Below are 24414 nucleotides of genomic sequence, written 5' to 3'. Positions count from 1 at the left end.
CTAAATTAGGACAGAAAACTTGTGCAAGTTAAAAGGATTCTTAAAATTATTAATGAAAAAAAGTCATATGAAGACTGCTAGCAGCAAATGAAAAAAAGTTCCATGATATTCTACTTAGGTCTTCTTTATTCAGTTACTGTAATAACCATTACTTTTGAATTGTGTGTAAGCCTTAAAGGAAAGAGACCCTTGATTATCCTAGAGAGATACCAGCAAATGAAAGATGGTTGAGCAGTGGCTAACCCCTAAATGTTCCCCTATGGCCTCATTCCTATACATGTCCCCAAACCTTCTAGTGACAAATTGTTTATGTTTCCAACAGTAAAGGCCAGAATAGAACTATTTCAATAGAGCAGACTGCTATAGATGGAGAGATTATTTGTAAAGGTGGCTGAGAGATTGTGGTCTTTGACTTCAACCTAAATATTAATGACAAGTGGTCCATATAATTAGCAAAAAAACAGGAAAAAACCTTTGCTTTTTACAAACATAGCAGAAATTTTGCTCTCAGCTTTTTTTTTTTTTTTTTTTTTTTCTTCATTCTTTTGTTGGAACACCACAGAAGCTGGTCTTCCTTCCTAGGACTCGGATGTTCAGTGAGTCTGCCAGGAAACACCAGGTAACATTTTTCAGGCTGTCTTTGGTTTCTTCTTACAATATAAGAAAGACCTAAATAACCTAAAAGAAAAAAGCATCTGGTCTCTTGTCAAATGCTATCCTGCCATGAATCACTGACAGAACACACTTCTTTAATCCCTATACACATGTGAAAACCCAAAGGGAACAAAGTCAACACAGGCTCTTTACTTAAAGCAGCCACTGCTCAGTGCTTTAATTGGTGATAGTACAGTACACCCTAGCACTGGGAGATAGTTCCAGTAAACACAACATGAAGCATATCTCAAGTTCTATTTCAAACCAAACAATCCTGCCCTTCCCTCCTCTCCCCCCAAAAAACACCCCTCCCTTCACTTTCACCTCAAGGCAATCCAAAGGATTTTCCAAGGGGAAGGGTCTGTTTATATGAACTGTCTGTCGCTTAGACAAGAAGCAGGAGAAGCCAGTAACCCTGAAATAAAGCATCTGTTTAAGCTACTGTAAGATTAACAACCCACTTTGGAGGCAAAAGAAAAACTCCAAAGATAAGGAGAAAAAACTTTGGAAAACTCCAAAGCCAGACTTTCAAACAGTAATTGACTCTCAGAATAATGTGCAGGTAGAACTGCTAAAGCAGAGAACGTGGCTGCTCACAACTCCCACCAAACAAATCCACTCACAAGGATCTGGATAATTCACCTCCTGCAGTGAAAGAACACTCACAACATGTCTAATGTCTTTCAAATGTGAAAATTTCATGAAAAGACAACAGAAAACACCCAAATGCCATAACAGCTTATTAAAGAAAAACACGGGGAGGTTATTTACACACTATATTCAAATGGAAGTATTTATTTCAATAATTGTTGCTTAGAGTCTCATGCCAGATTCAAGTTAATCTCCTTAAACATCACAACAAGAATAGCCATAGTAGACCCCTGAGTAGCTCAAGCAAGGTTGAGAACAATAAATAAATGTTCATCTCAAACTTCATTTCCCAAGCAACATCATTTGTTGCTCTAGATCACTTAAGCAGAGGCCAATTGTTTTGGCCAATGCAATATTTCTAACTTTAATAAATTTCGCTATGTAAGATGTGGCTTAATTTAATGTACCATATTCTGTACCATGTCAGAAAGGATGAAGTGAGCAGCAGAAATAAGATTATATGCCTAGCCATGCTAAAATTTAAATTATTGCACTTAATGATTTAGATTTGGAAAAGAAAGCTAAATATCAATATAATATCTAAACCAGCCAAAATTTATATCCCATGTAGAAGTTATTATCTTTAAGAAGTAAAAAAAAAAAAAAAAAAAATTAGAAAATCTACAGATTCCAGCAAGTAGAAGTATGGCTTCTGGCAGATACAGATGGTATGGCCTGTAGTTAGCCAATAGCAACCCAACAGTCAATCTGAGGAATTCTGGGGTAAGAAAAAAGAACAGGGTCAAAACCAGTTTTTCCACAGAGAGGTTTCAGACTTGACAAGCACAGAACATTTTTAAAATTATTATTATAAATATCTATATTTCACTCCAGTCTTGTAACCATTTCCCCCATACTTTCAGTACACCTTTAATTTGCACTAAATATCATCTGCTCCACCTGAATAATTCAGGGGTTTTTTTTTAGACTTCGTATTTCTTATCTTCTGCTACTTGACAAACTCCTAAGTTATTTCAAAATAAAAAAGTCCAAATGAAACAAAACAGTATAGTAAAATTCAGTCTACAGAATGAGATGTAATTGACACCAAAACCCATCTCCCCTTCTTCACTCCCTAACTGCTTGCTTATCAAGCCCCAGATCTGGCAAAATTTCCATACTCTAGAAAGAAAGGTAGATTTAGAAAGAGAAGGATGTAGGAGAGGAGTTTTTACTAGGTTGAAAAAGCAGAAGAAAGCAAAATGAAGAAAGATGGGTACAAGTACAATAACATACAGGCAGTGCAAAGAGACATTTGGGGCTATTCAGCATCATACTGATGTCTTTGTGCTCTTCAGTGATTAACAGACTGCAAGAGAGAATATCTGCTTTTTCCAATTCCACTGAGCTGATGAAAGAGCTGAAGACATCCATAACTTCTGACCTCAGCTGAAGGGCTGGTCATAATAACACAAGATCCATCATATCTGGCCATAATTTAAATAAAAGTGGAATCCTCTGAGATACAACTCAACAGTTAAGAAACAAAAACCTACTTACAAGAAAAACACCACAAAAACACTAAAAACAAAAACCACAACTCTTTCCCCCCCCCACCAACCCTAACCTGATATTAATAATGTCCAGGCATATAAATGCAAGTATTAAAAGCAGGACTTCAGAAAAAACTTTTAAAGTTTTACAGATTCCATGCTCCAGACATATTCCATCTCCTGGTACTACAGTTCAACAGCACTTGTAACAGCACCACCATGGCATCTACTTTTACACTCTTACTTAATGTCTCTGATTTTCTAATAAAATGAGAAAGTTTAAGAGAGCTAAAAGTTACTGAAAATCTGAGCTGTGGCAGCACTTTCCAGTGATTACCTGACATGATTTTTCCCCCAGCTGATATCCAAGTAGTTAAGGAGTTTATATAGTCCAGCCCAGCTCATTCATTTCAAAATTAACTTTCTGTACCATGCAATATTCGAGATACATCTGGAGGATGGAAGAAAATGGTTAATGAAATTCATTAGTTTATATATTATTGTAGGACTTATTCAAATTTTGTAAATTAGGCATGAACAACTAGAGAGGAGGAAAACCCAGACAGTGTTCCATAAGAGAATTTGGAGGATCATTTTAGACATAAAACCTAAAAAAGTAATAATACGACTTGGAAAAACAGAAATATAGTGGAGGAAGCTGTAAAACAAAGTCACAGCTGATTGGATTTTTTCCTGGATTCTGACTCTCAATAAATCTGCATTAAAATATATTTTTTTCTTTATTGCAAGGAAGAAAATTCAACTTGTATTTCAAGAGCCATGCTGAAAAGCCCTCCACATTTTATTTAGCACCACAAGCAGGAGCAAAGAGCTCCACTCCTCAAACATAACTCTATAGTAAACTTGTACTACTACAGACTTACTGGTGTCCTCCTCAGTAACACCTACCCAAGCCCATCATCTGGTCTAAGTTATTTTGCATGGAATGCACAAAAATTTTAAAAAATGTTGTAATTTTTATGTGTTTTATGACTAACAAACATCACTACTCAAAAAAACCACTCAAGAAAAAACAAACAAAACAAAACCAAACCAAACAAACAAAAATCAAACACCACCAGTAAACCATTCTTCTTGACGACCAAGCGGGTTTTGTTTCCCTTAGACTATATTTAGTGGGCAGCTCTAAACAAAAACCAATCACCCTAAAACAATACTCTCTGACGGTAAAGAAAAGATGTCTCTAAATACCCCCAGGAAGATGTTTTAACAAGTGAATTTCCTCCTCTTTTTAGGGGGTAGTACGATAACTTGCCACAGCAGACTAAAATACTTAGAACACTTGGTTATTTTAAAATAAATTTGGCTTCAAATAGAAAGGTTGATCAAACAAGAATCTATGTATGTCTAATATAATTACTTTTAAAAATACTAACTTTTGGTTCTATTAAAAGGAGATAGGACATTAAATTCAGTGCAGAGTCACCTTCAGATAGTAACATAGTGCAAGGACCCATCTTCCCATACCAGTAAGAGCCACGAGCTTTTCACGTTTAAATTTGTATAAACTAACTGGTGCCATACAAGCTGAGTTATGACAAGCTTGCAAAGACCTGAAGTGCCTGTAGGTACTTGGAAACACAGCTCATTGCTTTGGAGCACAAAATGCCACGTGAGACACTACAAGGTTTGCCATGACTATGAACACAACAAAAGGTGAGACATTTTTCCATGGCTTTTTGGCTTGCAGGTATCCATGCAAAACACCCTGGCCAAATCCTGATTGATTCTGTTTGAGTACTTTCCTCTCCATCCTGCCATGTGAGCAGCAACAGAGCCACAGAGCACAGATGCAAGTTCCACAGAGATGGGCATTTCTGAGGAAAAGGGAAATTGCATGAGAAAAATGTAAATAAAGGAGAAGAGCAAGCAGACCAGACTTCCTACTCTCTTTTCAGACCTACCAGAAAACACACTCTGCCCCATTTGCTGCTTCCCTTCTGTTGATCTCGTGCTTGTCTTCACACAACTTGATAGTACTTCAGTGAGTTAAAAAAAAAGCACTTCAGACAAAACTGGCTTGCTGAAGTATTAAGAGAAGAGTAAATAGAAGGAGGTAAAGAAATAAGAATACAATAACTTCAAACACACAATAAAAACAGCAATTTTAAAAATACAGCCATGTATGTGTGTGCCAAATTTATTCGATTGCAGCCTCTGCAGCAGGGGACCACGCCAGACAAGGTGCTTATTCAATGCTCAAGTACAAGTTTGCCATCAGCTGAGGCTGCCTTTGGACATGACCTCATTGTAAAAACATTACCCTCAATCACAGTGGTCCTTGCAAACTGCCTCCTGGCTAGTTGATTGTTATTACAGATTTCACAGTAGCTATTAGATATATTTGCATCTGCGTCTTTAAAATCATGAGTGAGAGAGAAAGAGATACCTGGGGAGTTGCAGGGGGAGAAATAAAAAAGCATGTCTGAACAGATGATCTTTACAGTTCCCTCCTCCTGCTGCTAGAAGCTTCCCACTCAGCTTCTGCTCCTATTTGTTCATCTTTCTCTGGCAAGAACTTCTCTTAACTGTGTTAATTTTCTTTTTTGTGGGTTAATGTTGGGTAACGTGCTTGCAATTGCCCACAACTAATAGATTTCCAGTGATTGACTTTACTGCACTCCTGGCAGTAAGCAGAGCATTTTTCTTGAACCAGGGTCATTTTAAGAGATTCCAGAAAGTACCTTCAGACATTTCATGGCTCCATTTAAACAGCTACTTTCTTGGTTCCATGAAGGATTTTGAGCAGGAGGACAGAATCTTCAAAGGGAGGTCACTGTCCTCTAGAATATTAAGTTAGAACCATTTCAAGAGTTTGAACAAAGCATGAAGCATGACCTTTTTTTCATTTATTTATTTAAGGCTAAACTTGGCAGATATGAGAATATCCAACTGTAGTTAGACAGCCATGATCTCAGCCTCTGGCTGTGCAAAGAGATCTTAAATCTGTAGGTTCTGTACAGATCCAGGGGATTTTTGCCAAAAAGTTTCCTGAATAAAAATTAAATATTCCTTCATGTTAAGCTTTACAATTTTCTTTTCTTCCTATCCTAGCCTATTATAATCCCGAATTAAAATATATCACATTTTAGGATTAGCACTGCTTATACTGCACTTTCCCAGCCAAAAATGACTGCTATAATTCTTTAACAATTTAAAAAAGGTTAAGTGTCACATATCTGCTGCCTTTAAAAACCAGTGAGGCACAGCCTTTTCCTAATTACTGTCCAGTTACCTGGGAATGAGAAGGGAGCAAGGTAATCCTGCCAAGGAAAATCTTGGGAACGCCCAGTGCCTGGGTTGCAGCTGCAGAATGAATGGCATCTGTCTAAAGCATTCTGTGAGAGTGTGGCAGTGGCATACTAAAAGCCACTTACATCATTAGCTTCTAGGCCTAGATAAAGGATTATCTAGATGCTTTGGCCCTTCAAAACTCAAAAAAAACCCCAGAAAAGTTGTACACAGCATACATGTATGTATAACTACATTGGTCTCTTCCCAGTGTTAACCTACCCAATTTTTCAACTTAGCAGCTTCATATCTTCATGAAATTTTTTCCCAAAGCCACATGTGCAGCATTAGCAGAGGTGTACATGTAGATTTCTCTGTAAGTGCTAGCTACCACCAGCCAGGACTGTGGCTTTATATCTCACAGAGCAAAGAGAAAATGATGATGGCCTGTGGCTTTTTAACTATCTCTCAGACTAACTGCAGTGAGTCCCCTTCCCCCAGACATGGCGAAGGAAGGTGTGTGGCTAGGTCACAGCCATCTTCCTGGGTAGTTTTGAATCTGCAGAGCTGACTTTGTCAGTGTGCCAGCTATAGGCCCTTCATCTGATCAGGTTCTTGTGTCTCCTGTGCACCTTCAACTTCTTGCCTAAACCTCAGCATATGCCATGAGTTCATATAGCACTGAAATCCCAAGTACTTTCAATTGCCAAAGTAAGCATATTACAGTTTGAAACTAACTGTGAGTCAAAGGACAAGTAATACAATAATAGCCAACACTCAAATAGATCTTTCTGAAGAGAAGTATCTGGATGTTAAGAATGAATCTTTTTCAGGTACCATGACCAGAACCTAATGCAATCCACATGATCCACATCAAAACCCTACACGGGCCACAGCACCATCTCCTGGAATCAAAAGTTACACTGCAAGAAAATGCTGCAGTTCTTTAAGTATTGTGAAGAGAATCAAGCAAAGCAAACAAAAAAAAATCCGCCAATATCTCCAAAACACTGTTGGCAAGGGGTTTGAGTTAGCAAATGCAAAAACTGGCCTGCACACCATTTCTCATGTTTCCAAGAAATTACTGAGGTTCTTAAGAAATAAAGGCAGATCAGCAAAGAAGGGAGAACTGTCCACAGCTCACTCCACACAACTGAGGACACTCTTCATGCTCTACAGGCATGTTAAGCAGTTAGTTGTCACTTCCCAGACAAGACCTCCCACAGTGCAACTCTGGGAACCTGGTTTAGGTTGGCCCTTGAAAGAGACAAGTACTCATGCAGTCTTACACAGATGGCACAAAAAAGCTTAAAAGCAGTAGGAAGACACAGACTCCATAGTTTCTATACAGCCTCTAGGAGTGAACGCTCCTAGTCCCAGTTATGGCAAGGTTCACACAAAGTTGAAGCCCACCTATAAGTCATTAGCTTTTTTTCCCCAAAGACAGCTGTAGAGCTTGCATGGACTAAATTCTGTTAAAACAGAGACCTACCATCTGAATGTACTAATTTGCAATCTTTGGTTCCAAAACATAACATTAGAAAGTGATTAACAACGTACTGAGCAGATCTGCAAAGCCTAAATAATAATTATAGCATAAGCCTATCTTAGCTGTACCTATACTGAAGGAAACAGAAAAAAATGTAGGTGAATAAACAGTAAAAGTGAGAAATAAATCTGACTTGGCATGGGCAAAGCCTAGAAAGCCAACCTGATTGCATACAGAACAGTCAGATTTGTTACTCTAACCTAACAGCTACATAAGACTAAAACAAAGGCATAATATGAAAAAACAGCTATTTGTGAAGATAGTGGTTTTTTGATATTCAGTTTGTGATCATGCAGAGTTTGCCTTTTTCACATGTCTTCTGTGACATCTTCACTATCATTTTTCAACTTTCATCTCTAAACTTTAGGCTTTCCCTTAAACCTGCATGTCTTAGTGCTTTCTGAGGATTTTTTCCCCTTTCATTTTTTGTAACTATAACTTCGTAGTGCTGTCATGTATGACGATTCCATCCCTGGTCCTATTGTACTGGTTTTAACTTTCCAGTATTTTATCTGGGCCCAACATAAACTGAAAAACCATGTAAGAATCAATCCATTACCAGCTGCCCCTCAGCTCTGATACAGTACTCAAGTAAGACACAGTTTGGATGGCTTTAATACAGCTTGACACCTGAAATACAGCTGCTCATTCCACATGTGATCAGACACACTAGAAATGGATTTAGAACCACAGTCTCAATTGCCCAATGTGTGGGCACGCCTTAAATGTCAACATTATTACCTATCACACTATGACTGAAGTGATAAACACACAAAGAAACTGTTTCCTAGCCCGTCACACCCAGAGAGCATCTCTCTTCTCCTCGTCCAGCATAAGCCACAACTGTTGCTCATTGAGTTGCCAAGCTTTCTACATCAGCATTAGTAACTTAAAAACAGGATTATGCTCAAACAGTACAGAAACTTTAGGGCCACAGGCTGAAATCACTTAGTGACTTCATTAATGAATAAGCGCTTCATTAGAGATTACAGTCTGTTCTTGTGCATTAACAACACAATGCCTTGAAAAATGAATAAATCTGCATTTTCATGTCACTTGCCTTTTGCATCTCTCCTCCCTTCCCTCACAGAAGCTCTGGACCCAGATATGCTCAGAAACCATCCAAAGTGGTATCATCAATACAACTCATCCTCCTGTCAACACAGAGTGATCCAGTGAATGTGGACACTGCAACAGGGAACCAGAACTCTCCTTCACACATTTCATGGTAAGGGTAGATGCACATTTCTTTGCTGACCAGGAACAGGCAAGCAGCTTTGTTTATTTATTTAATATTTATTCACTATTTCTTTGCAGAAGGAGGTAAATGGCTATGAAAAACCAAACAGAAACCAAGCAATGCATTCCTAGTAAATCCAGGAGATTCACACACATTTTCATTCTAACAGAAGTTAAAGGAAACCTACAAAGGTTCTAAATTTATTTTGTTTCACTTCGTTTATAATCGTCTCACCTTTATGCTGCCCTATTTAGCTTTTTCTTCAAGTGTGAGGCGGCATCCCAGAACAAGGGTCTTCCTTGTCTGTCAGCCAGGGTTCTCCATTTCCCAGGCAGCACCTGACCAGTCAGGGGAGTACCTGAGGCCAGCTGAGGACCAGGTTCTCCAAAGACTAGTCCTAGTCCTCCCTGGAAGGCCACTCAGGCTCACTGTGCAGTCAGAGGGATGTCTTCATTGAAGGTCATTTTCAGAGCTGCTCTTTCCCCACTGCCTCCCTAGGTAGAGAGACAGCAACCACCAGGTATGGACTCAGCCAACCACACAACTCTGCTCCATTTAACAGCAGTTACTACATTGAGTTAGCACTTCCTAGTACACTGGAGTATCACCATCTGCAGGCTGGGGCCAGCCAGGATGGACATCTTTCCCTGACAAGATGGAAATGAGGCTACAGCACCACCGTCACGAGAACTACTCTGCAACTCTATGGAGCCCAAAGCTGAGTCTCAAACAGTTATCACAAAGCTTCAAGATAGATTTGTCCTTGAAATGCTGGTTATTTAACCAAAGCACCATTTTTTAATAGCTGTTCAGGAGATTTCTTCACTGCTTTTTTGGCTGAAATTACAATTCCTGTCTCACTGGGTGTTTTTATAGCATTACCATTCATGCTACATGACCAGCATAGCTGAAATATTTAAGTGCCCACAAATAATTAAAAAGTCATCTCCACTTTTTAAATGCTTGGATAAATTTATTTATAGGACAAGTTGGCAATTCCCCCAAAGTCATACCTTCCAACCAAAGCAACTATGTCAGGTACTTAAAATATCACCCCTTTCCCTATGGCTCTGCCTCTCACGTCAGCTGGGATAGCTTTTTTCCCCTAGAATGCAGATAGTGACCTCAAGACTTGCTAGCAGCAGCTAAAGACCAAGCTGTACTAGGCAGCACTGCATTGCTGGGCAGAAAAGGCCCCTCCTACTTGGAAACACCAACTCAGCTTAATGCTCAAGCATTGGCCTTTGTATTCTACTTCAAATAAGGCTCATAAACTCATACCCAGGCACACACTAGCACAGCTCTCTAAAACAAGTGGGCAAAGAGACGCTCCTCAACAGTCTTTACCATACAGTGGATGGAAAGGCATGTCAGCAGCAACGCCTGAGGAAGGTTTTTTTTCCAGAGAGCACTTTCAACCCTATTCCAACAACAGCATAGAGATTTGCCCCCGATCTCTCTTCCCAAAAATTCTGAATTCTCCTTAGCTTTACATTTTTCTACCATCCTCAGTTTGCAGCTTTACATAAATTGAAGTAAGTTGATAAAATGGTCTTTTTCAGCATATTAAATCTGATACTCTGCAAAAGTTAGAGCCCATGTTCACAGCACCTGGAGGGCAGATCCTTGACTGTCTCAGAAGAAAGAGATTTAAAAAAAATTAAACATAGGAAATTATCATTGAGCTAATCAGCTTTGGAAAGCATGGATCCTTTTTCATTAACGAAACCCTTAATAAGCTGTTGATGCAATTCTTTTGTCCTTTTTTTTTTTTTATGTGGCATGAACTTCTTCCTGTGAATGAAGTCAAAAGGATCACTTCTTTCCATGTTATTACAATATCGGCACAAAACTCAAGCTGTATAATAATTCCTTTCCCATGCCCTCACAAACACATAAACCTCTGTTGCTAAACACCTTAACTCTGATTAGCAAGATCTTCCAGAGTATGATCCAGAGAGGGCTTGTTTGTTCCAGGGATCAGAAGCTAAGTGGAAAGAAAAGAATGGTCAGGACACAGAGGATGGAGAAAAGTAAGTATGTGAGAAACTAAAGCCACAAATCACACACACGAGTGAAGAACTTCCAAGGGAAGAACTGCTTTGCTTTTCTACCTGCATCAGAGAAACATGACTATCAGCTACAGTGTTCAGAGCTCTAAGGAATCACAATAGTCACTTGCTTAATAAAACAAAAAATGGAACAAATACTCTAGCTAATTGTATTGAGAAGATAGTATTTGGAAATCTGTAATTCAGAAGTTGGGTGCAATTCTGATTTTCATCACATCAATGTAAGTCATCAATAACAGGACAGAACTTGGTTTCTTCTGTCTGATGATCCCCAATTAAGACTTAATAATAATCAGAACTTAATGCCAAATTTCAAGACAAATGTGAATGCTAAACAGTCCCACAAATCAAGTTTTAGAGAAAATGGTTTAATATTAACTGCTCCCCCTAGTAATCACTAGGGAACTATCCCTTGCATACAAGTGACCCTCAAGATAAGTTTTGATAAGTAATAATTAAGACCATCAAAATCTTGAAAACATTTCCTTATGCACATTATTAACTTCTATGTAAATGGCCAGTACCACTGAAACGTAAAAGAAAGTAATCACATCCTAAAAGTTACTTGTGGGAAAATAGGAGTTCAACTTTGTCTCTGGAAGAGTTTTGCAACAATTCTCTTTAGAGACCAGTTTTGTAAAGCACAAAAAACTCTCAACTATAACTCTCATTTGTGACAATGGAGACCATTTGAACAACTGGACCGCAGGGGAAGTTGAAGAAATGCATTTATTTAGCTTCATACAAAATGCAAATTGAGAAAGAACAGCCCAATGAGAATTCACAGATTACTCCTCCATTGAATCTATCATGCTCAAAATCTCTGCAAGAAAATTTCCAAAATACTGTATTGCACTTTATCCAAAAACCACTGGAAAATTGTGAGCAGCATTACTGTATAATTTAGGCACAAGATCATATTGCATTTGGTCCTGACTACCGTCCATATTTTATTTGTTTGTTTTTAAACCATAACCCTCCATTTTCACATCTTCTACACTAGCTTTCAACACATTCATAGAAAAAAAAGTAACTCACAGAAAGAGGACTCTTCTTCAGTTTTTTTGGTTCTACAATTTTGAGCAAAAGAGTTATTACCAGAAGGGAAGTCCTCTGCTTTGAATTCAGCTGAAAAATACCTTTGTCATTTGACTTGCACTGAAGCCTGAACGATCTGGTCAAACGTCAGGAGTCATCTGCTGAAATACAGCTGTCTACATCCATGCTGGATGTTTGGACTACTTTTATATTCAATTGGCAGAAACAACACTTCTCAAATCTGATTCTGCCAACTAAATGTAGACTTCCACTTCAGGAAGAGGTGAATTGATCCCTAGAAATGTTCTGCTTCCTGACTATAAAGGGAGTGCAGAGAGCTGAGTTTCAACAGACAAATCCCACCTTCTCCATGCTGGGTATCATACTGAACAGCCATATCTGGTTTCTCCGCTAGGGCCTTATCAGTTTTGCTGGAATTTCTGACACTTTAACTGGTACAGATAAACCAGTGCAGTTTCCTTAAGCTTCATGCACAATCAAGGTAAAGAAAGGAGCACATCTGAGAAACAATTCAGCTCAGGTAAGAACTTGAATTCTCCCCAAAAGATGCCAGTGTGTCTTCAGAGATTATGGGAAAAAGAGCCTTATGAGCCTACCCCCTAATAAGGTAAAGCAGTGAAGTGCCTTGAATTAGACAGACAGGTTCAGGCTGTTGCTGCTGAGAAGGTGGGAGATACAGAACAGCCTCATCCCTTATCTCCTCTCCACACCAGTGAGGCTAAAACATAGAGCATCAGATCCCACAATAAAAGGCAAGGTTACAGTATGGATTACAGAGTCCTTCATAAAATACTTCGAAGGAGAATAAAAACAAAGCCACACCAAGGAAGTTTGAAAAATCTGTATTGTGGCCTACATAGTGTCTATCCTCCCACAGCTTCACCAAGTGAGGATAAACAAGAGCTGAATGAAACTCTGCGAGTGCACACTTCATTGGCCAAATATCCAGCACAGTCTGGAGCAGCTAAGAACTAGTCTGCACTCTCCTAGTATTTAAAAACAGAAGTGCAGACCCTCAGTAGGGTCTGAGACTCCTCTGTTAGCAGCACCTGCTCTCAGCTGACCAGGTACCATAGAAGAAGAAGCTGGCAGACCTGGATCCAGGCTCTCCCATTCACGCTTCTGTCACTGAAAAAAGTCACCTCGTTAGCTGAGGACAGCCGGGCTTCCGCATTCAGCTTCTGCAGGAATACAGGACTTGGCAGCCTCCAGAAATCTGAGCTCTCTGTTTTTCTTCTCTTGGTTTACTAATGCCCATTTCGCCTTTCCTGCTCCAAATGCACACACATTTTAATGCTAAACCCCAGGTGTTACATGGTTTCTCCATACTTTCAAGCAAACACCACACACCTGCCCTCCAAACTTAGCAAGTATGCCTTCTCCACAGAGGTAGTAAACCTGCTGTAAGAGCACAATGCTTCATAGTAAGATGCTTAGGCTTGATTAAAAAAAAAAAAAAAAATCTTCCCATCTCATGCCTTAAGAAAGTCTCACACCCACCATCTTCCACAAAAATACATTCCCTACAAGACTGTGATACATTGCACACTCTTAATGGTTTCTACAGTTACATAGGCACAGACAATGTAATTAACAAGCAACATTCCTTCTTGTAAAATAGGAAGAAAAAAATAAACAGAAGTTCACAAAAAATATATTTAAGCTCAGAAATAAAACTACATTTCTTTACCTAATTTCATTATTTACTATGTGAGAAAACACAAGACCCTGGATTATCTAGGTGCAAAACAAGTTTTCAATCTGTCTGATTTACAAAATACATTGTGTCCCCTTATGAGGAAAATGATACTTTATTTACTCCCTTTAGATACACATCAACACTTTATCAAGCATTTTTTCACTTTCCATTTCATTTGTTTTGTGCATACTGAAATCAAGAAAAAGAACAACCCTGTGTTAAAGTTATATTATGTTTTCTGTTTCTTGTTACATAACCAGAAGTGTTACAGAAAATATTATTGAGGAGTTAAAAAAAAAATAAAAAAGGCACTTAAAAAAAATTCTAACCAGACAAGCATCACTGCATCATAATAACATGTAAGGTGCTTCTACACCCACTACTGGCATACATTTAAATTAAAATTATATGTAATCTATACCAAACTCTCTGAATGCTGAATCCCTGCTGAATGCCCTTTCTGCATTTAACCTCCTCCATTGCTGACAAAGAGGTAAGATTTTCCAGGTTAGTAACAGCAAAATTCCACATTGTAAAAACATTGAATGCTGTCATGCATATAAAGTCAGGGTCTGAAAATATCCTTCCCATGTCAAGATTAGTCTTAAGCAGAAAAATGGCAAGACAACATGAACATGTTATTTTCTTGTTGGAGAGCCAAGCAATTAAAAACCAACAACCACATAAACCCTAAACCATATCTTTTGAGAGAAATGGTGAATTTCAGTGTTCCTTTCTAATGAAACCAGAAGAACACACCAACTACTGTGCTGGAAATATTTCCTTGCAAAAGCAGACACATCCATGGTGGTAAGGGAATTTCACGATGTGGGTGATTTGTGACGTTAGGATCTTTCACATCATTTACAAAAAGGGCCACAGACTCCATGTTGGAAAACATGCCATCCCTCTGTGCTCAGTGTACACCTGCCCAGGAAAAAATACCATGTTTCTGAATTCGAGCATGCACAGAGACACACTCACACCGTCATCTGAGCCCACCACGCAGCCACCAGCTCCCACCAGAGCCACTCGCAGCAGCCTGGAACACTGCTCTGAATCCAACCGGAATTTTCCTCTCCCCTCTGCATCACAGCCACGAGCCCAAAGCCCTGTAGCTCAGCTTGGTTCATCTGGGCCCACTTTGTTAAAATAAACACAAAGCAAGGGAACCCACTGGGCTGGCTGAACAACAAGAAATTCGGCTGCAGAACTCCCTCACACTTATGCGCACAGCTGATTTTACACCACGCGCCTGCTACGTTCACATTATTTTGTCAAAAAGTACGGAGCAGCTTTCACCACGAACATTTGGAGCTCGGAAATTGCAGCAAAACCAACTTTAGCTGGGTGCAAAGGGCGCTACAAGAGCGGCGTTTGAAGCCCCAAGGTGACGCGCCTGAAATGGTACGAGGGACAGGGGCTTGCTGGAGACAGCGGCCCCACGCAAAGGCGCAAGGTGCGTGTCAGGTACCCACAGCTCATCCCGGCTGGCAGCGCCCTGCCAACAGATTTACACGAGCTACAAATCAACGAGGCACCGTGGCTGCGCCCATGCAAGTGACAAACTGCAGTGGGGACGGGAGCCTGGGCTGCCTGGCAGAGCTGCCATTCCCCTCGGCCAGCCTCCCACCGCCCTCTCCCCCCTCAGAGTTGGGCTGGCTGCGGCGGGAGCAGCCCCGCAGCCCCGCGCCCGGCGCTGGCAGCAGCCCGGCCTAGGCGCCCGGGCCGCCCCGGGCTGGGTGGGCTGCGGGAGGCCGGCCGGGCCGGGCCGCCTCGTCCCCGCCGGGGCTGCCGGCCGCCCGGCCACCTGCGGGCCTCCGCCGCCCTACCTTGCTCCTCGCCGGCCCCAAAGCAGCCTCTGGGCTCCTCGGGGGGGAGCGGGGCTCCGCCGCCCTCCAGGGCTTTGCGTTTCTTCGACATCTGGCCGGTGTTTGGGAATTGAGTTTCTCCTCTCTCTCTCTCCGGGGAGATGAGTGTATGTAGAGAGAGAGGGAGAGTGTGAGGGAGAGAGACACAGGGAGGGAGAGAGAGAGATTGAAAGAAATCGCTGCTTAAAGAGAGGGGAAGAGACTTTGGAGTGGCTGGAGAGCAAGTAGGAGGCAGGGACTAAGTGGAGAAATCCTACAAATCACAATCCCATCAATTCAGCCCCACGTCTAGAGGGGCTGGTAAGGTCTCCCCCTTCCTTGCTCATTCATCTCAATGTGTGAGTGAAAATTAAAGATAGGGGTAATAGTCCTCTGCTGCTTTTCCAAATGCTACCAGGTGGTGCTTTTTTTCCTTTTTATGGGGGGGTGGGGGGGGGGGGAAGGAAGGAGGGGGCTGATTGATATTATTTTCCTCTGCTGGGATTCCTTCTGGTTAAAAAAAAAATAAAAGAAAAAAAAGAAAAAAAAAAAAAGGAGGGGGGGAAGAGAGGTAAAAGCTGAATGGATGGGGGGGAGTTGGAAGGGTCGGGGGGGTGGTGTATGGAGAGCGCGGGGAACGAGAAGATTAAAAAGAAAACCAGGAGCAGAGGAGGAGGGCTGAAAAGAGCCTGCAGGTGCAGGGAGGCAAAATTCCCTGCAGGGGTCATGTGCTCTGGGAGCCGGAGCTCCGCGGCTCCCCGGAGGCTGCCGGCGGGCAGGGGCGCGGCGCGGCTCGGCGGGGGCTGCGGCCGCCGCGCCCGGCACCTGCGGGAGCGCAGCGGGGCTGGCAGCCCGCACCGGCACCTCGCACCTTGCGAACTCCGCCGCCGAGCCAGAACCCCCGCAGCCGCTCTTCCTCGCTCCCTCTGTAACCCTTTCGGCTCTGGGAACAAGGTGTGCCCCTCCCCTGGGGAGTCCCGTCCCGTCCCCGCCGCCCCCGACCTGCCCCCTTTACAGGCGGATTGCAAAGCTTGCTAGAGGGTATTGTTAGCGGGGGTGGGGGGAAGGAGGGGGCGAGGACACAACTTACCCTCCAAACTATGCACAAGCTCGTCTCTGCTTTCCCCTTCAGATCAACTTTACAGAGCAGATTCTCAGTCAGTCCGGGAGGCAAACAGGCAGGGGAGGAGAGGGGAAATTGTTTAGGAATAGCTGCTGCCAAGTGGGTGAAGTTCAGGGTACAATCCTGGCTCTTCCACGCTCCAGCAGCCCAGCATCTTCCCGGGGTCTGGAGAACAAGGTGTTCAACAAGTCTTCCTTGTTACCCGAAATTGATTGATGATGGCTTTCCCGCCGGGCTGTATTTAATAAAACGATGCAGAGAGCTACTCTGACGAGCAGGAAATTTTAGAGGAGCTTGCAATATAGCTGCGGCTTTAATTTATCTCTCTCTATACATACGTACTTACACACATACACATGCACACCTGTGTACGTGTGTATGTATATATAAATAAAAATATATAACTCTCTCAATACAACGTTGGGTCCACAGGATCTTAGAAAAGCTTGCCTGTCGACTGCGTGGAAGTTAAAGAGTTTTTCTTAAGCAAAAGGGGCTGATGCTTGGACACATCTCACGTCCAACAGGAGGCAATGACGTCTGTAGCTTCATTGCTATAACAGCACCAAGGCTGCAATTGCCATTCACTGAAATGATAAGGGGCGCTCAGACGTAAGCAGTCTGGACCTCTAGCAAGAGACTGAAGCGAAGATGATTTTTCCCCTCCCAAAACAAATAATAATGCTAAAAAACACCTAAGGAAAGACACGGGGAAACAGGGAAAGGAATCTAGGTCTTGCAGTCACACGCTTCTGCAACACGATCCTCTAGCACCAAAAACATTTAATTTTTGCAGCTGACTAGACTTTGGGAAATTTCAATATATTATGATTATTCGGAAGGGGGGAGGGGAGGGATTTTTTTTTTTTTTCCCTTAATTATTTCTGTCTCTCTTCAAGCAGGCATTGATGAAAGCCGGGTAAAAGTGCCCTCCCCCCATCTTTCCAAATATATTTCAGCTCGGGTACATGCTGAAGTGTTTATGGCTAGATCTTAAGTAGCAATTTCTTGCTGTAAAGGGTGCAAGGATTATTATTATTTTTATTTCTTTATGCAGCACTGGACAGAAATGCGAATGCCAAAATTTTGGCGATGCGAAGCAGGGGGCTGCTTCTGGCGCGGGGTGGCACTGGCGGTGCCGCGGCTCGGACCGCGTGTGGGGAGCGCTGCCGAGCCGCGGCGGGGGCGGGCGGGAGCGGGGGCGGCCGCACTCGGGGCTGCCAATCCCCGCGGGGGCGGGGGCGCTTCCCGCCGCCAGCCGCTGCCCGGGGAATGACGGCGCGGTGCCGCAGGAGCTCCCGAGGCGGCGGGCAGCGCACCGCGCCCGGCCCCGCCGCGCCGCGCCCGCCCACGCGTGTCCGCGCTGCGCCGCAGCCGGGCGGGGACAGCAGCGGGCAGCCCCGCACCGCGCCGCCACCGCCGGGGAAGGTCCTGCGGGACCGCGGGCCAGCCGCCTGCCCTGGCTCCCGTACCGAGCCGCGGCGGCATCCACACCCAGCTGGTGATGCCGGGGGCGTTTTGTGAGGTAGCCCCTGAGTGCTGCTGTCTGCTCCCTGCATCCCCAGCCCCCCACTTGCTCTCCAGATTGTTCCTTCTGCGTCCTCTCGGGACCGGGGCAGGGCTTGTTTGGCCACCAGATGAGTCCAAGCAGTAAGTGGCTACTTGCCCAAACCATTGAGCCATTCTTTGCTGGAACAACTGTAGATACCAGTGATGGAAATGGTATCGCTGCAAGCCCAAATCACGGCTGCTAAAAGCACCCACAAGGTACCAGGTTCTTTCTCCTTTGAAAGTTTATTTTGGTGAGAAGCAAAAGGCAGCAAACTGGAGTGCCAAACAGGGAGAGGAGGCATAAAGACTCATTGCTAGCATGGATGTTAAATTTGGTATCGGTGGTGGCCCTTGAAATATCTGTTATGATCATTGCCCACACAAAGCTTTGATGAGATTGACTGCATAGTAAAGGAGGAGATTTTCAGATCATTAGCAGGATGTGCTTGCTTTCTTACATAGTCTAACTTAGCGAGGTGCTTATTTTTGTGAATGATTTGTGGAGGCTTTTGTGACCTAGTAGCGTATCCCTTCAGTGAGATACTAAAAAACTTGGAGACCAGAATTTTACATATTTGTCAAGATTTAGGGGAAATCCTATGCTATCTTATATTTAATTTTAAAGTACTACATTGCTAAATATTTCTTTTCTCCACCCATTCAGCACACAGAATTCACAATATATCTATTGCAAAATAAGATGTATTATTCTGCATCTGTGTTTTAGGAAGTTGCCATCAAGATCTGCCTTTACATAAAAGTTTCCACTAACTTGTTCACCCTGATGACATTTCATCTTTTCACTATAATATCATGGAAATCAGGGATGGAAATATAGAATAGATCATTTCCTGTGGGGAGGATTTGGGGTGAACAAGATAAATCTACAAACAATAATCTCTGAGGTTGTATCCAGCCAAACTAAGTCTAACTAATCCCATTGGGATTTCATTCCATCCTCTCTATTAGATGTTGCCAAAGAAAACCTTTCCATTCAGTCACTTTAGCACTTATTAAAACAATTTCTTCTCACTAGATACAAGATGAGGACCATTGCCTTTTCCATACTTAATAATCACTGACATAGAGAATCATTAAATCTGGAAAAGATCTCCAAGATCATCAAATCCAGCCTTTGACTGAATACCACCATGCTCACTAAAACCATGTTACAAAGTGCTATATGTACAAGAGGAAAGAAAGAGGAAGAAGTAAAGGGAATGTAGTACCAGTTTCCATGTTCTATACCAAGGCTGGCTTTCTACACTCAATGTCTAGAAGAGATTGTGCACTTCAAATCCTTTGGGACAGTGTTAGAGGGAAACAAAAAAAAGGGGAGAAGATGAGAAGATGGAATGTTACTGGTTGACTAGCAAGGCCCGGAGTAGAAAAGCAAGGACTTTTGTGGTGGGGGTAGTACCACTTTGAAATAATTTACCAGTGTTTATATATAAGAATTCTAGTAGTAATCATTCCCACCTCCAGAAGAGTGCTTCCTTCCTTCCCTTCCTGGCACTGTGATTACCTATCACAAAGGTAGGCCTTGAGAAAAAATGCCTAATCATGTACATGAGAACTCTGATATTACTTAATTTTAATGCCCTGAGAAATTACTAATTTTTATGCTATTACTCAATAATTTCTATGCTATCCACGTTCAGTGACTGCAGTAACTTCATTTGGATAAAATTACATAAACTGTTTCTTATGGTGGCCTTACATCACCAAACTGAAGTAAGTGGCATTTAGTATATAATGCCCAAAGTCTTTTCACTACAAAAGAAGGTGGTCCTGATCTAAAACCTTTAGAGGCAAATAGGAATCTTTACATCTCATTTGGTTATCTCTCCCTTTGAGTTTTCAGAATTCAGCCATGGGACCTGGAGTTAAGTCACAAAATTGTACACAAAGATGGACTTGAAGTGTTTTCAGGTTTATTGATTTAGACTTGGGTATTTGCCTCACATGAGTCAACAATTGAAATCATCAGGCAAAAGGTCCTCAATAAATATAGCTCAGTTTGCAAACACTCTGCTTTTTGCTTTAGATTTTAAAGCATTGCTAGCCTAGCCTGTCAGTCATGTTCACAAAAGACCATTCATGGTGGTTTTCAGTGACTAGTCAATCTGAACACAGTGTATTTTAAAGATGCACACAATTAAAACTTTAGAGGACATAGGAATAGCAATTGGTCAAGACAAACACATCTCAGTACAATATACACTGTACAGACTCAGCAAGTAACCAAACCAAATGGTCATAAAGACCAAGGGAGATCTCATACTGCAAGTTTGCTTTTTCTTACTTTCCTTCTCACATGGCTAACTCAGTTCAGAACTATTTGGCCCAGCAATACTTAATCAGTGTATAACAAATAGCACAACGACAGAATCTGTTCTTTCCTGCAGCCATACTATCACTTCTCCCAAGCTGTTTGGAATTTTTTCTTTGTAGGTATTTATGAGGTGTATTTATAACACAGCATTTCAGATATTGAAGATATCGGTCTCATTAATGCCTGTTTCTTGCAAAAGCCCTCTCCCAACTCAAAGCTGGTTTTTCTATGTGTCTCTGAACTGTGAACACACTCCTGCACTTCTTGACAGAATCCTTAGCATTTGCAGAGCATTTGGGTTTGTCTTCAAAGTGATTTGCTAGCATGAGCTAATGTATTCTTACAACACCCAGAACAGTTGGTTTATTTTATTATCCTCATTTTATAAGTTGGGAAACAGCAGTAGATAGAACAGACTCTTCACCTACCATCTTTATTCACATTTGATTAGTGCCTTAATCCCTGGATAGTTCCAGTGCTTTCAGTGGGAATTCTTGCACAGCAAGGTACTATTTGATAAGAGTGAAACACACTGTGGTTTACAGTAAGTGATTTGAGCAAGGCCACGGAGAGAGTTTTAGTGCAGGTTTAGAACAGAAACCTCTCTCTCAAATAAATATTCTTTTGTTTCATCCACTTTCCCAATTTAAAAACAAAACCCAGAACTTATCACCACATGTCATTTTTCCCCCCGCCCAAGCTAATTTGCAGTAGTAATAATGATCAAGTAGCCCCACTGCACTGACATTACATACAATACAAGTTGACACATAACACAAAGAAAACTCACAGGACTGACGCAGTTCCCAGTTTCTTGTGCTAGGAAAATGACCACCTTTTTGATCTCCTAATTTTACAATTCATAGGAGGGAGGTGGGGAGCACAACTCTTACAGAGAAGTTTCATATGAAATTCAGCACAAGAGAAAGGTAGGACTAAGTCAGTTTCTAGATACAAAGCCATGTCTCTGTTTGGGTTTTTTTAATGCTGTTCTATCAACATGAAATGTGTACTCTAATTTCACATTTCTCGTTGTGTTTTCACACACACATAAAGGTAGATACTTTTATTTAGAAAGGTTTTGCTAAGTTTCCTCTGCTAAGTTAGATGGGACTGGGTGTGTTCACCTTCCAGGATCAAGTTATTTTGTCCACTTTTCCTTCCAACTTCTGTAAAGACCTCATATTTGTTCAACATACATGATCACCAATTCCTGTACTGTGTCTCCTCATAAACCTTAGTTGCCATTGTGCAGTTGCCTTTTTAATTGTAAAAGTATGGTGACTTCTTTGAGCTGTTACCAATTTTCAGAGCTGTGAATTTGTTGACTGGGTTTTCAACACACCTCTGTGTTAAGAATGGAAGTGTTCAAGGCAGCAGCTATTTAAGACTGAGGAAAGTGTACAGAAACTCTGATTCTCCAGCACCTTCCCTCCCCTTCCCAGCCTCTTTTCCATCACTTTCTCCTCTTCCTCTATTTCTGTAGCAGGAATTCCACAAATCCCTTTCTTCCAGGAGATAATATCCAACACCCCCTATCCAGCAGAGGAAGCACCCAACTGCCTTGTCAGTGTCTATGACTTCATGGTGATTAAACTGTAATTATGTTTCATTTTGTAAAAGACATGCTGGGTCATTCCACTGAAATGTTTCTAGCTTCCCTAGACTCTAGCCCAGCATCAGAAGCTAGGTACTGAGAGCTTCTATGATCATGGGGGTATGTGGAACACTGCATGCTTGAAAAATAGTTTGTCATACCTTAGATAACCAAAAGGGTGGAATAGGAGAAAACTGTCTGCAAAGTTCTCTGGTCCTCAAATACTGGGCTGTGGCCCTGCCACTTTCCATCACACTCTCTTACACAGATCCAGGACCTGTCTTTCTTTCTTCCTTTGTTCTATTAACTTCTATAGCCCTCTTCCTTGTAGCCTTCTTTACAGTTCACAATCTCTATGGCAAGACACAGAGATCCCTGCCAGCCCCCTGGGGGCTGCTGTCAGAGTCTGTGGTAGGAAAGGAGCTGCCAGCTCAGGACTCTGTTACCTTCTCCTGGCAGCACAGCATCAGGCTGGGAGGCAGGCCAGGGAAGCATCCCTGTGCAGTGAAGAACAGCCCAGACCTGCAGGGCTGCACTTGGCAGTGCCAGGGGGCTACACTAAGGTGGTTTACCTGCTCTGCCTCCCCACTTCCTCTGGACAGCGTATTTTGCAGCACAGAGCCTGTCTTGATGCCTCTTACACTCAAATGTTTCAAGCAGTGAGGTCTCAAATTTATCTGGGTAAAAATCCATGTTTGATTACATGTAATTTCTATACGAATAAGCAGAACAAATGATATCAGATTATCCCTGGTTTTCAATAAATAAAAAAACAAAAAACAAACTTCAAGACTGTAGGGGGATGACAATATTTTAGTCTAAATAAGGAGTTCCAGTATTGGAAATTCAGTTTCCTCTTACTGTTCATTCAGCACTTATTCTGCTTTTAAGCTTTGTCATCTCAACTATCCCAGTGGTTCACAAGAATTATACTTCTAAACCCCCACCACAGTGTCCAAGCTACCGGTTTTTGTTTCTTCACTATACTCTCTGAAAGATGGAGGGGAAAAAAATCGATTCTAACTGCATGTTTCTACAAGATAAGCTCCACTCTATATTTTCAATAATTTTTGACTCTTTATTTAAGGAATTCAGAATAAAGCCAAGTTCTGTGAGAAACATGCAACTCCTATTACGAATTCTATTCTACAGCAAATCCTCTACGCTTGTGGTTTTGTCTCTCAAAAGATAATTGACAGTATTTTCATCTGCATATACTTGCTAGCAGAAAAAAAATAAATAACTTAAAAAATCTACTAAATGTCGCATACTATCAAAATACACTGTAAATTGAAAGGAAAAGGCAGAACAAAATATTTATAATCTTTAAGAGGCAATTCAGTGACTATACACAAATAGTTTTTTTCCCTTTTGTTTCAACAGCACTAGTTTTTTCTACCCCTTTTTCTAATATAGAGCAGGATTAACTCCGTCTACTCTCAGAAAGCACAAAACTAGTATAAGTGAGAAAAAGAAGGATCTGGATCCTGAGATTCAAGTCTGTCACTGGTGGCAGCTCTGCTAGGCATGCTATAAAACTACTATGCATGAGAGAAGAGGGCAGTCTGGTCAGATCTCTCAGCTTTGGCTTTGAGCAGGAGTTTGGCTGAAGCTGCTCCTCACCTGAACCTCTAATTCTGCTTTGTAAGTTCTTCTCACTTTCATCTTCACTAGTGAACCTAATGGGAACTGTTTCTAAACACACTGGGTTTTTTGAGATGTTTTTCAAATCAAAACATTATCCCCTCACTTGGTTTTGTATGACCATTCAAGCACACTGTAACTGTCTGAAAGAACTGTTACACTAGTTCATTCACTTCGCTGCTTGAAACTGTGTGAGTGTGAAAACGTAAGGCAGGAAGAACAAAAACCACCACTACTCAGTCACAACTTTAAGCAATGTTCCAGATAAAACTTCTAAATTAAAAGCTCCATAAAAGCCTTCAGCAATCCTCATTTCTTCAAGAACAGAATTTTTTTTTAGAAGTTTTGTTTTTACAAGTTTAGTAGAACACAGGACAGAGATGTTTCTGGGGAGAACACAGAAGAGGAAAGAAAGGATTCTCCTCTTTCACTAGAGTTAATCTACACATTTGACCAAAAAAGACCCCCAAAATGCTCCCCCAAAATGGTTGTGGGAGTACAATCAGGTGACATGAGCTCCTATGCAAGCCCTGCCTGCATGAGGGAAAAGTAACACTGCATGGTTTGACACTGGCTAGGACACTGACACCAACAGCCACTTTATCAGTTTCCTGTCAGATTCTGACACTGTATTACTTTTGTTTT

The 24414-nt window shown here is 41.7% G+C and overlaps 1 protein-coding gene across 2 annotated transcripts in view; it reads right to left on the bottom strand.

Moving 5' to 3' along the window:
- The window catches only part of PDE10A (phosphodiesterase 10A), a 336966-nt gene extending 319873 nt beyond the window's left edge, over positions 1 to 17093 (bottom strand). The window contains exon 1 of one of the 2 annotated variants that reach the window (XM_079297641.1): positions 16610 to 17093. Coding sequence is in view for 1 of the 2 variants with exons in the window: in XM_079297640.1 (XP_079153766.1) it covers positions 15502 to 15592 (91 nt within the window). In the remaining variant the exon portion in view is untranslated. Of the gene's footprint in view, positions 1 to 15501; positions 15858 to 16609 lie in introns of those variants that run through there. The other variant, XM_079297640.1, reaches the window with a different exon arrangement.
- Positions 17094 to 24414: the final 7321 nt, after the last annotated feature.

The sequence above is a fragment of the Erithacus rubecula genome, assembly GCF_903797595.1.
Source record: "Erithacus rubecula genome assembly, chromosome: 2".
Taxonomy (NCBI): Eukaryota; Metazoa; Chordata; class Aves; order Passeriformes; family Muscicapidae; genus Erithacus; species Erithacus rubecula.
The sequence above is the reverse complement of the archived record's forward strand: the minus strand, read 5'-3'. Positions and strand labels throughout refer to the sequence as shown.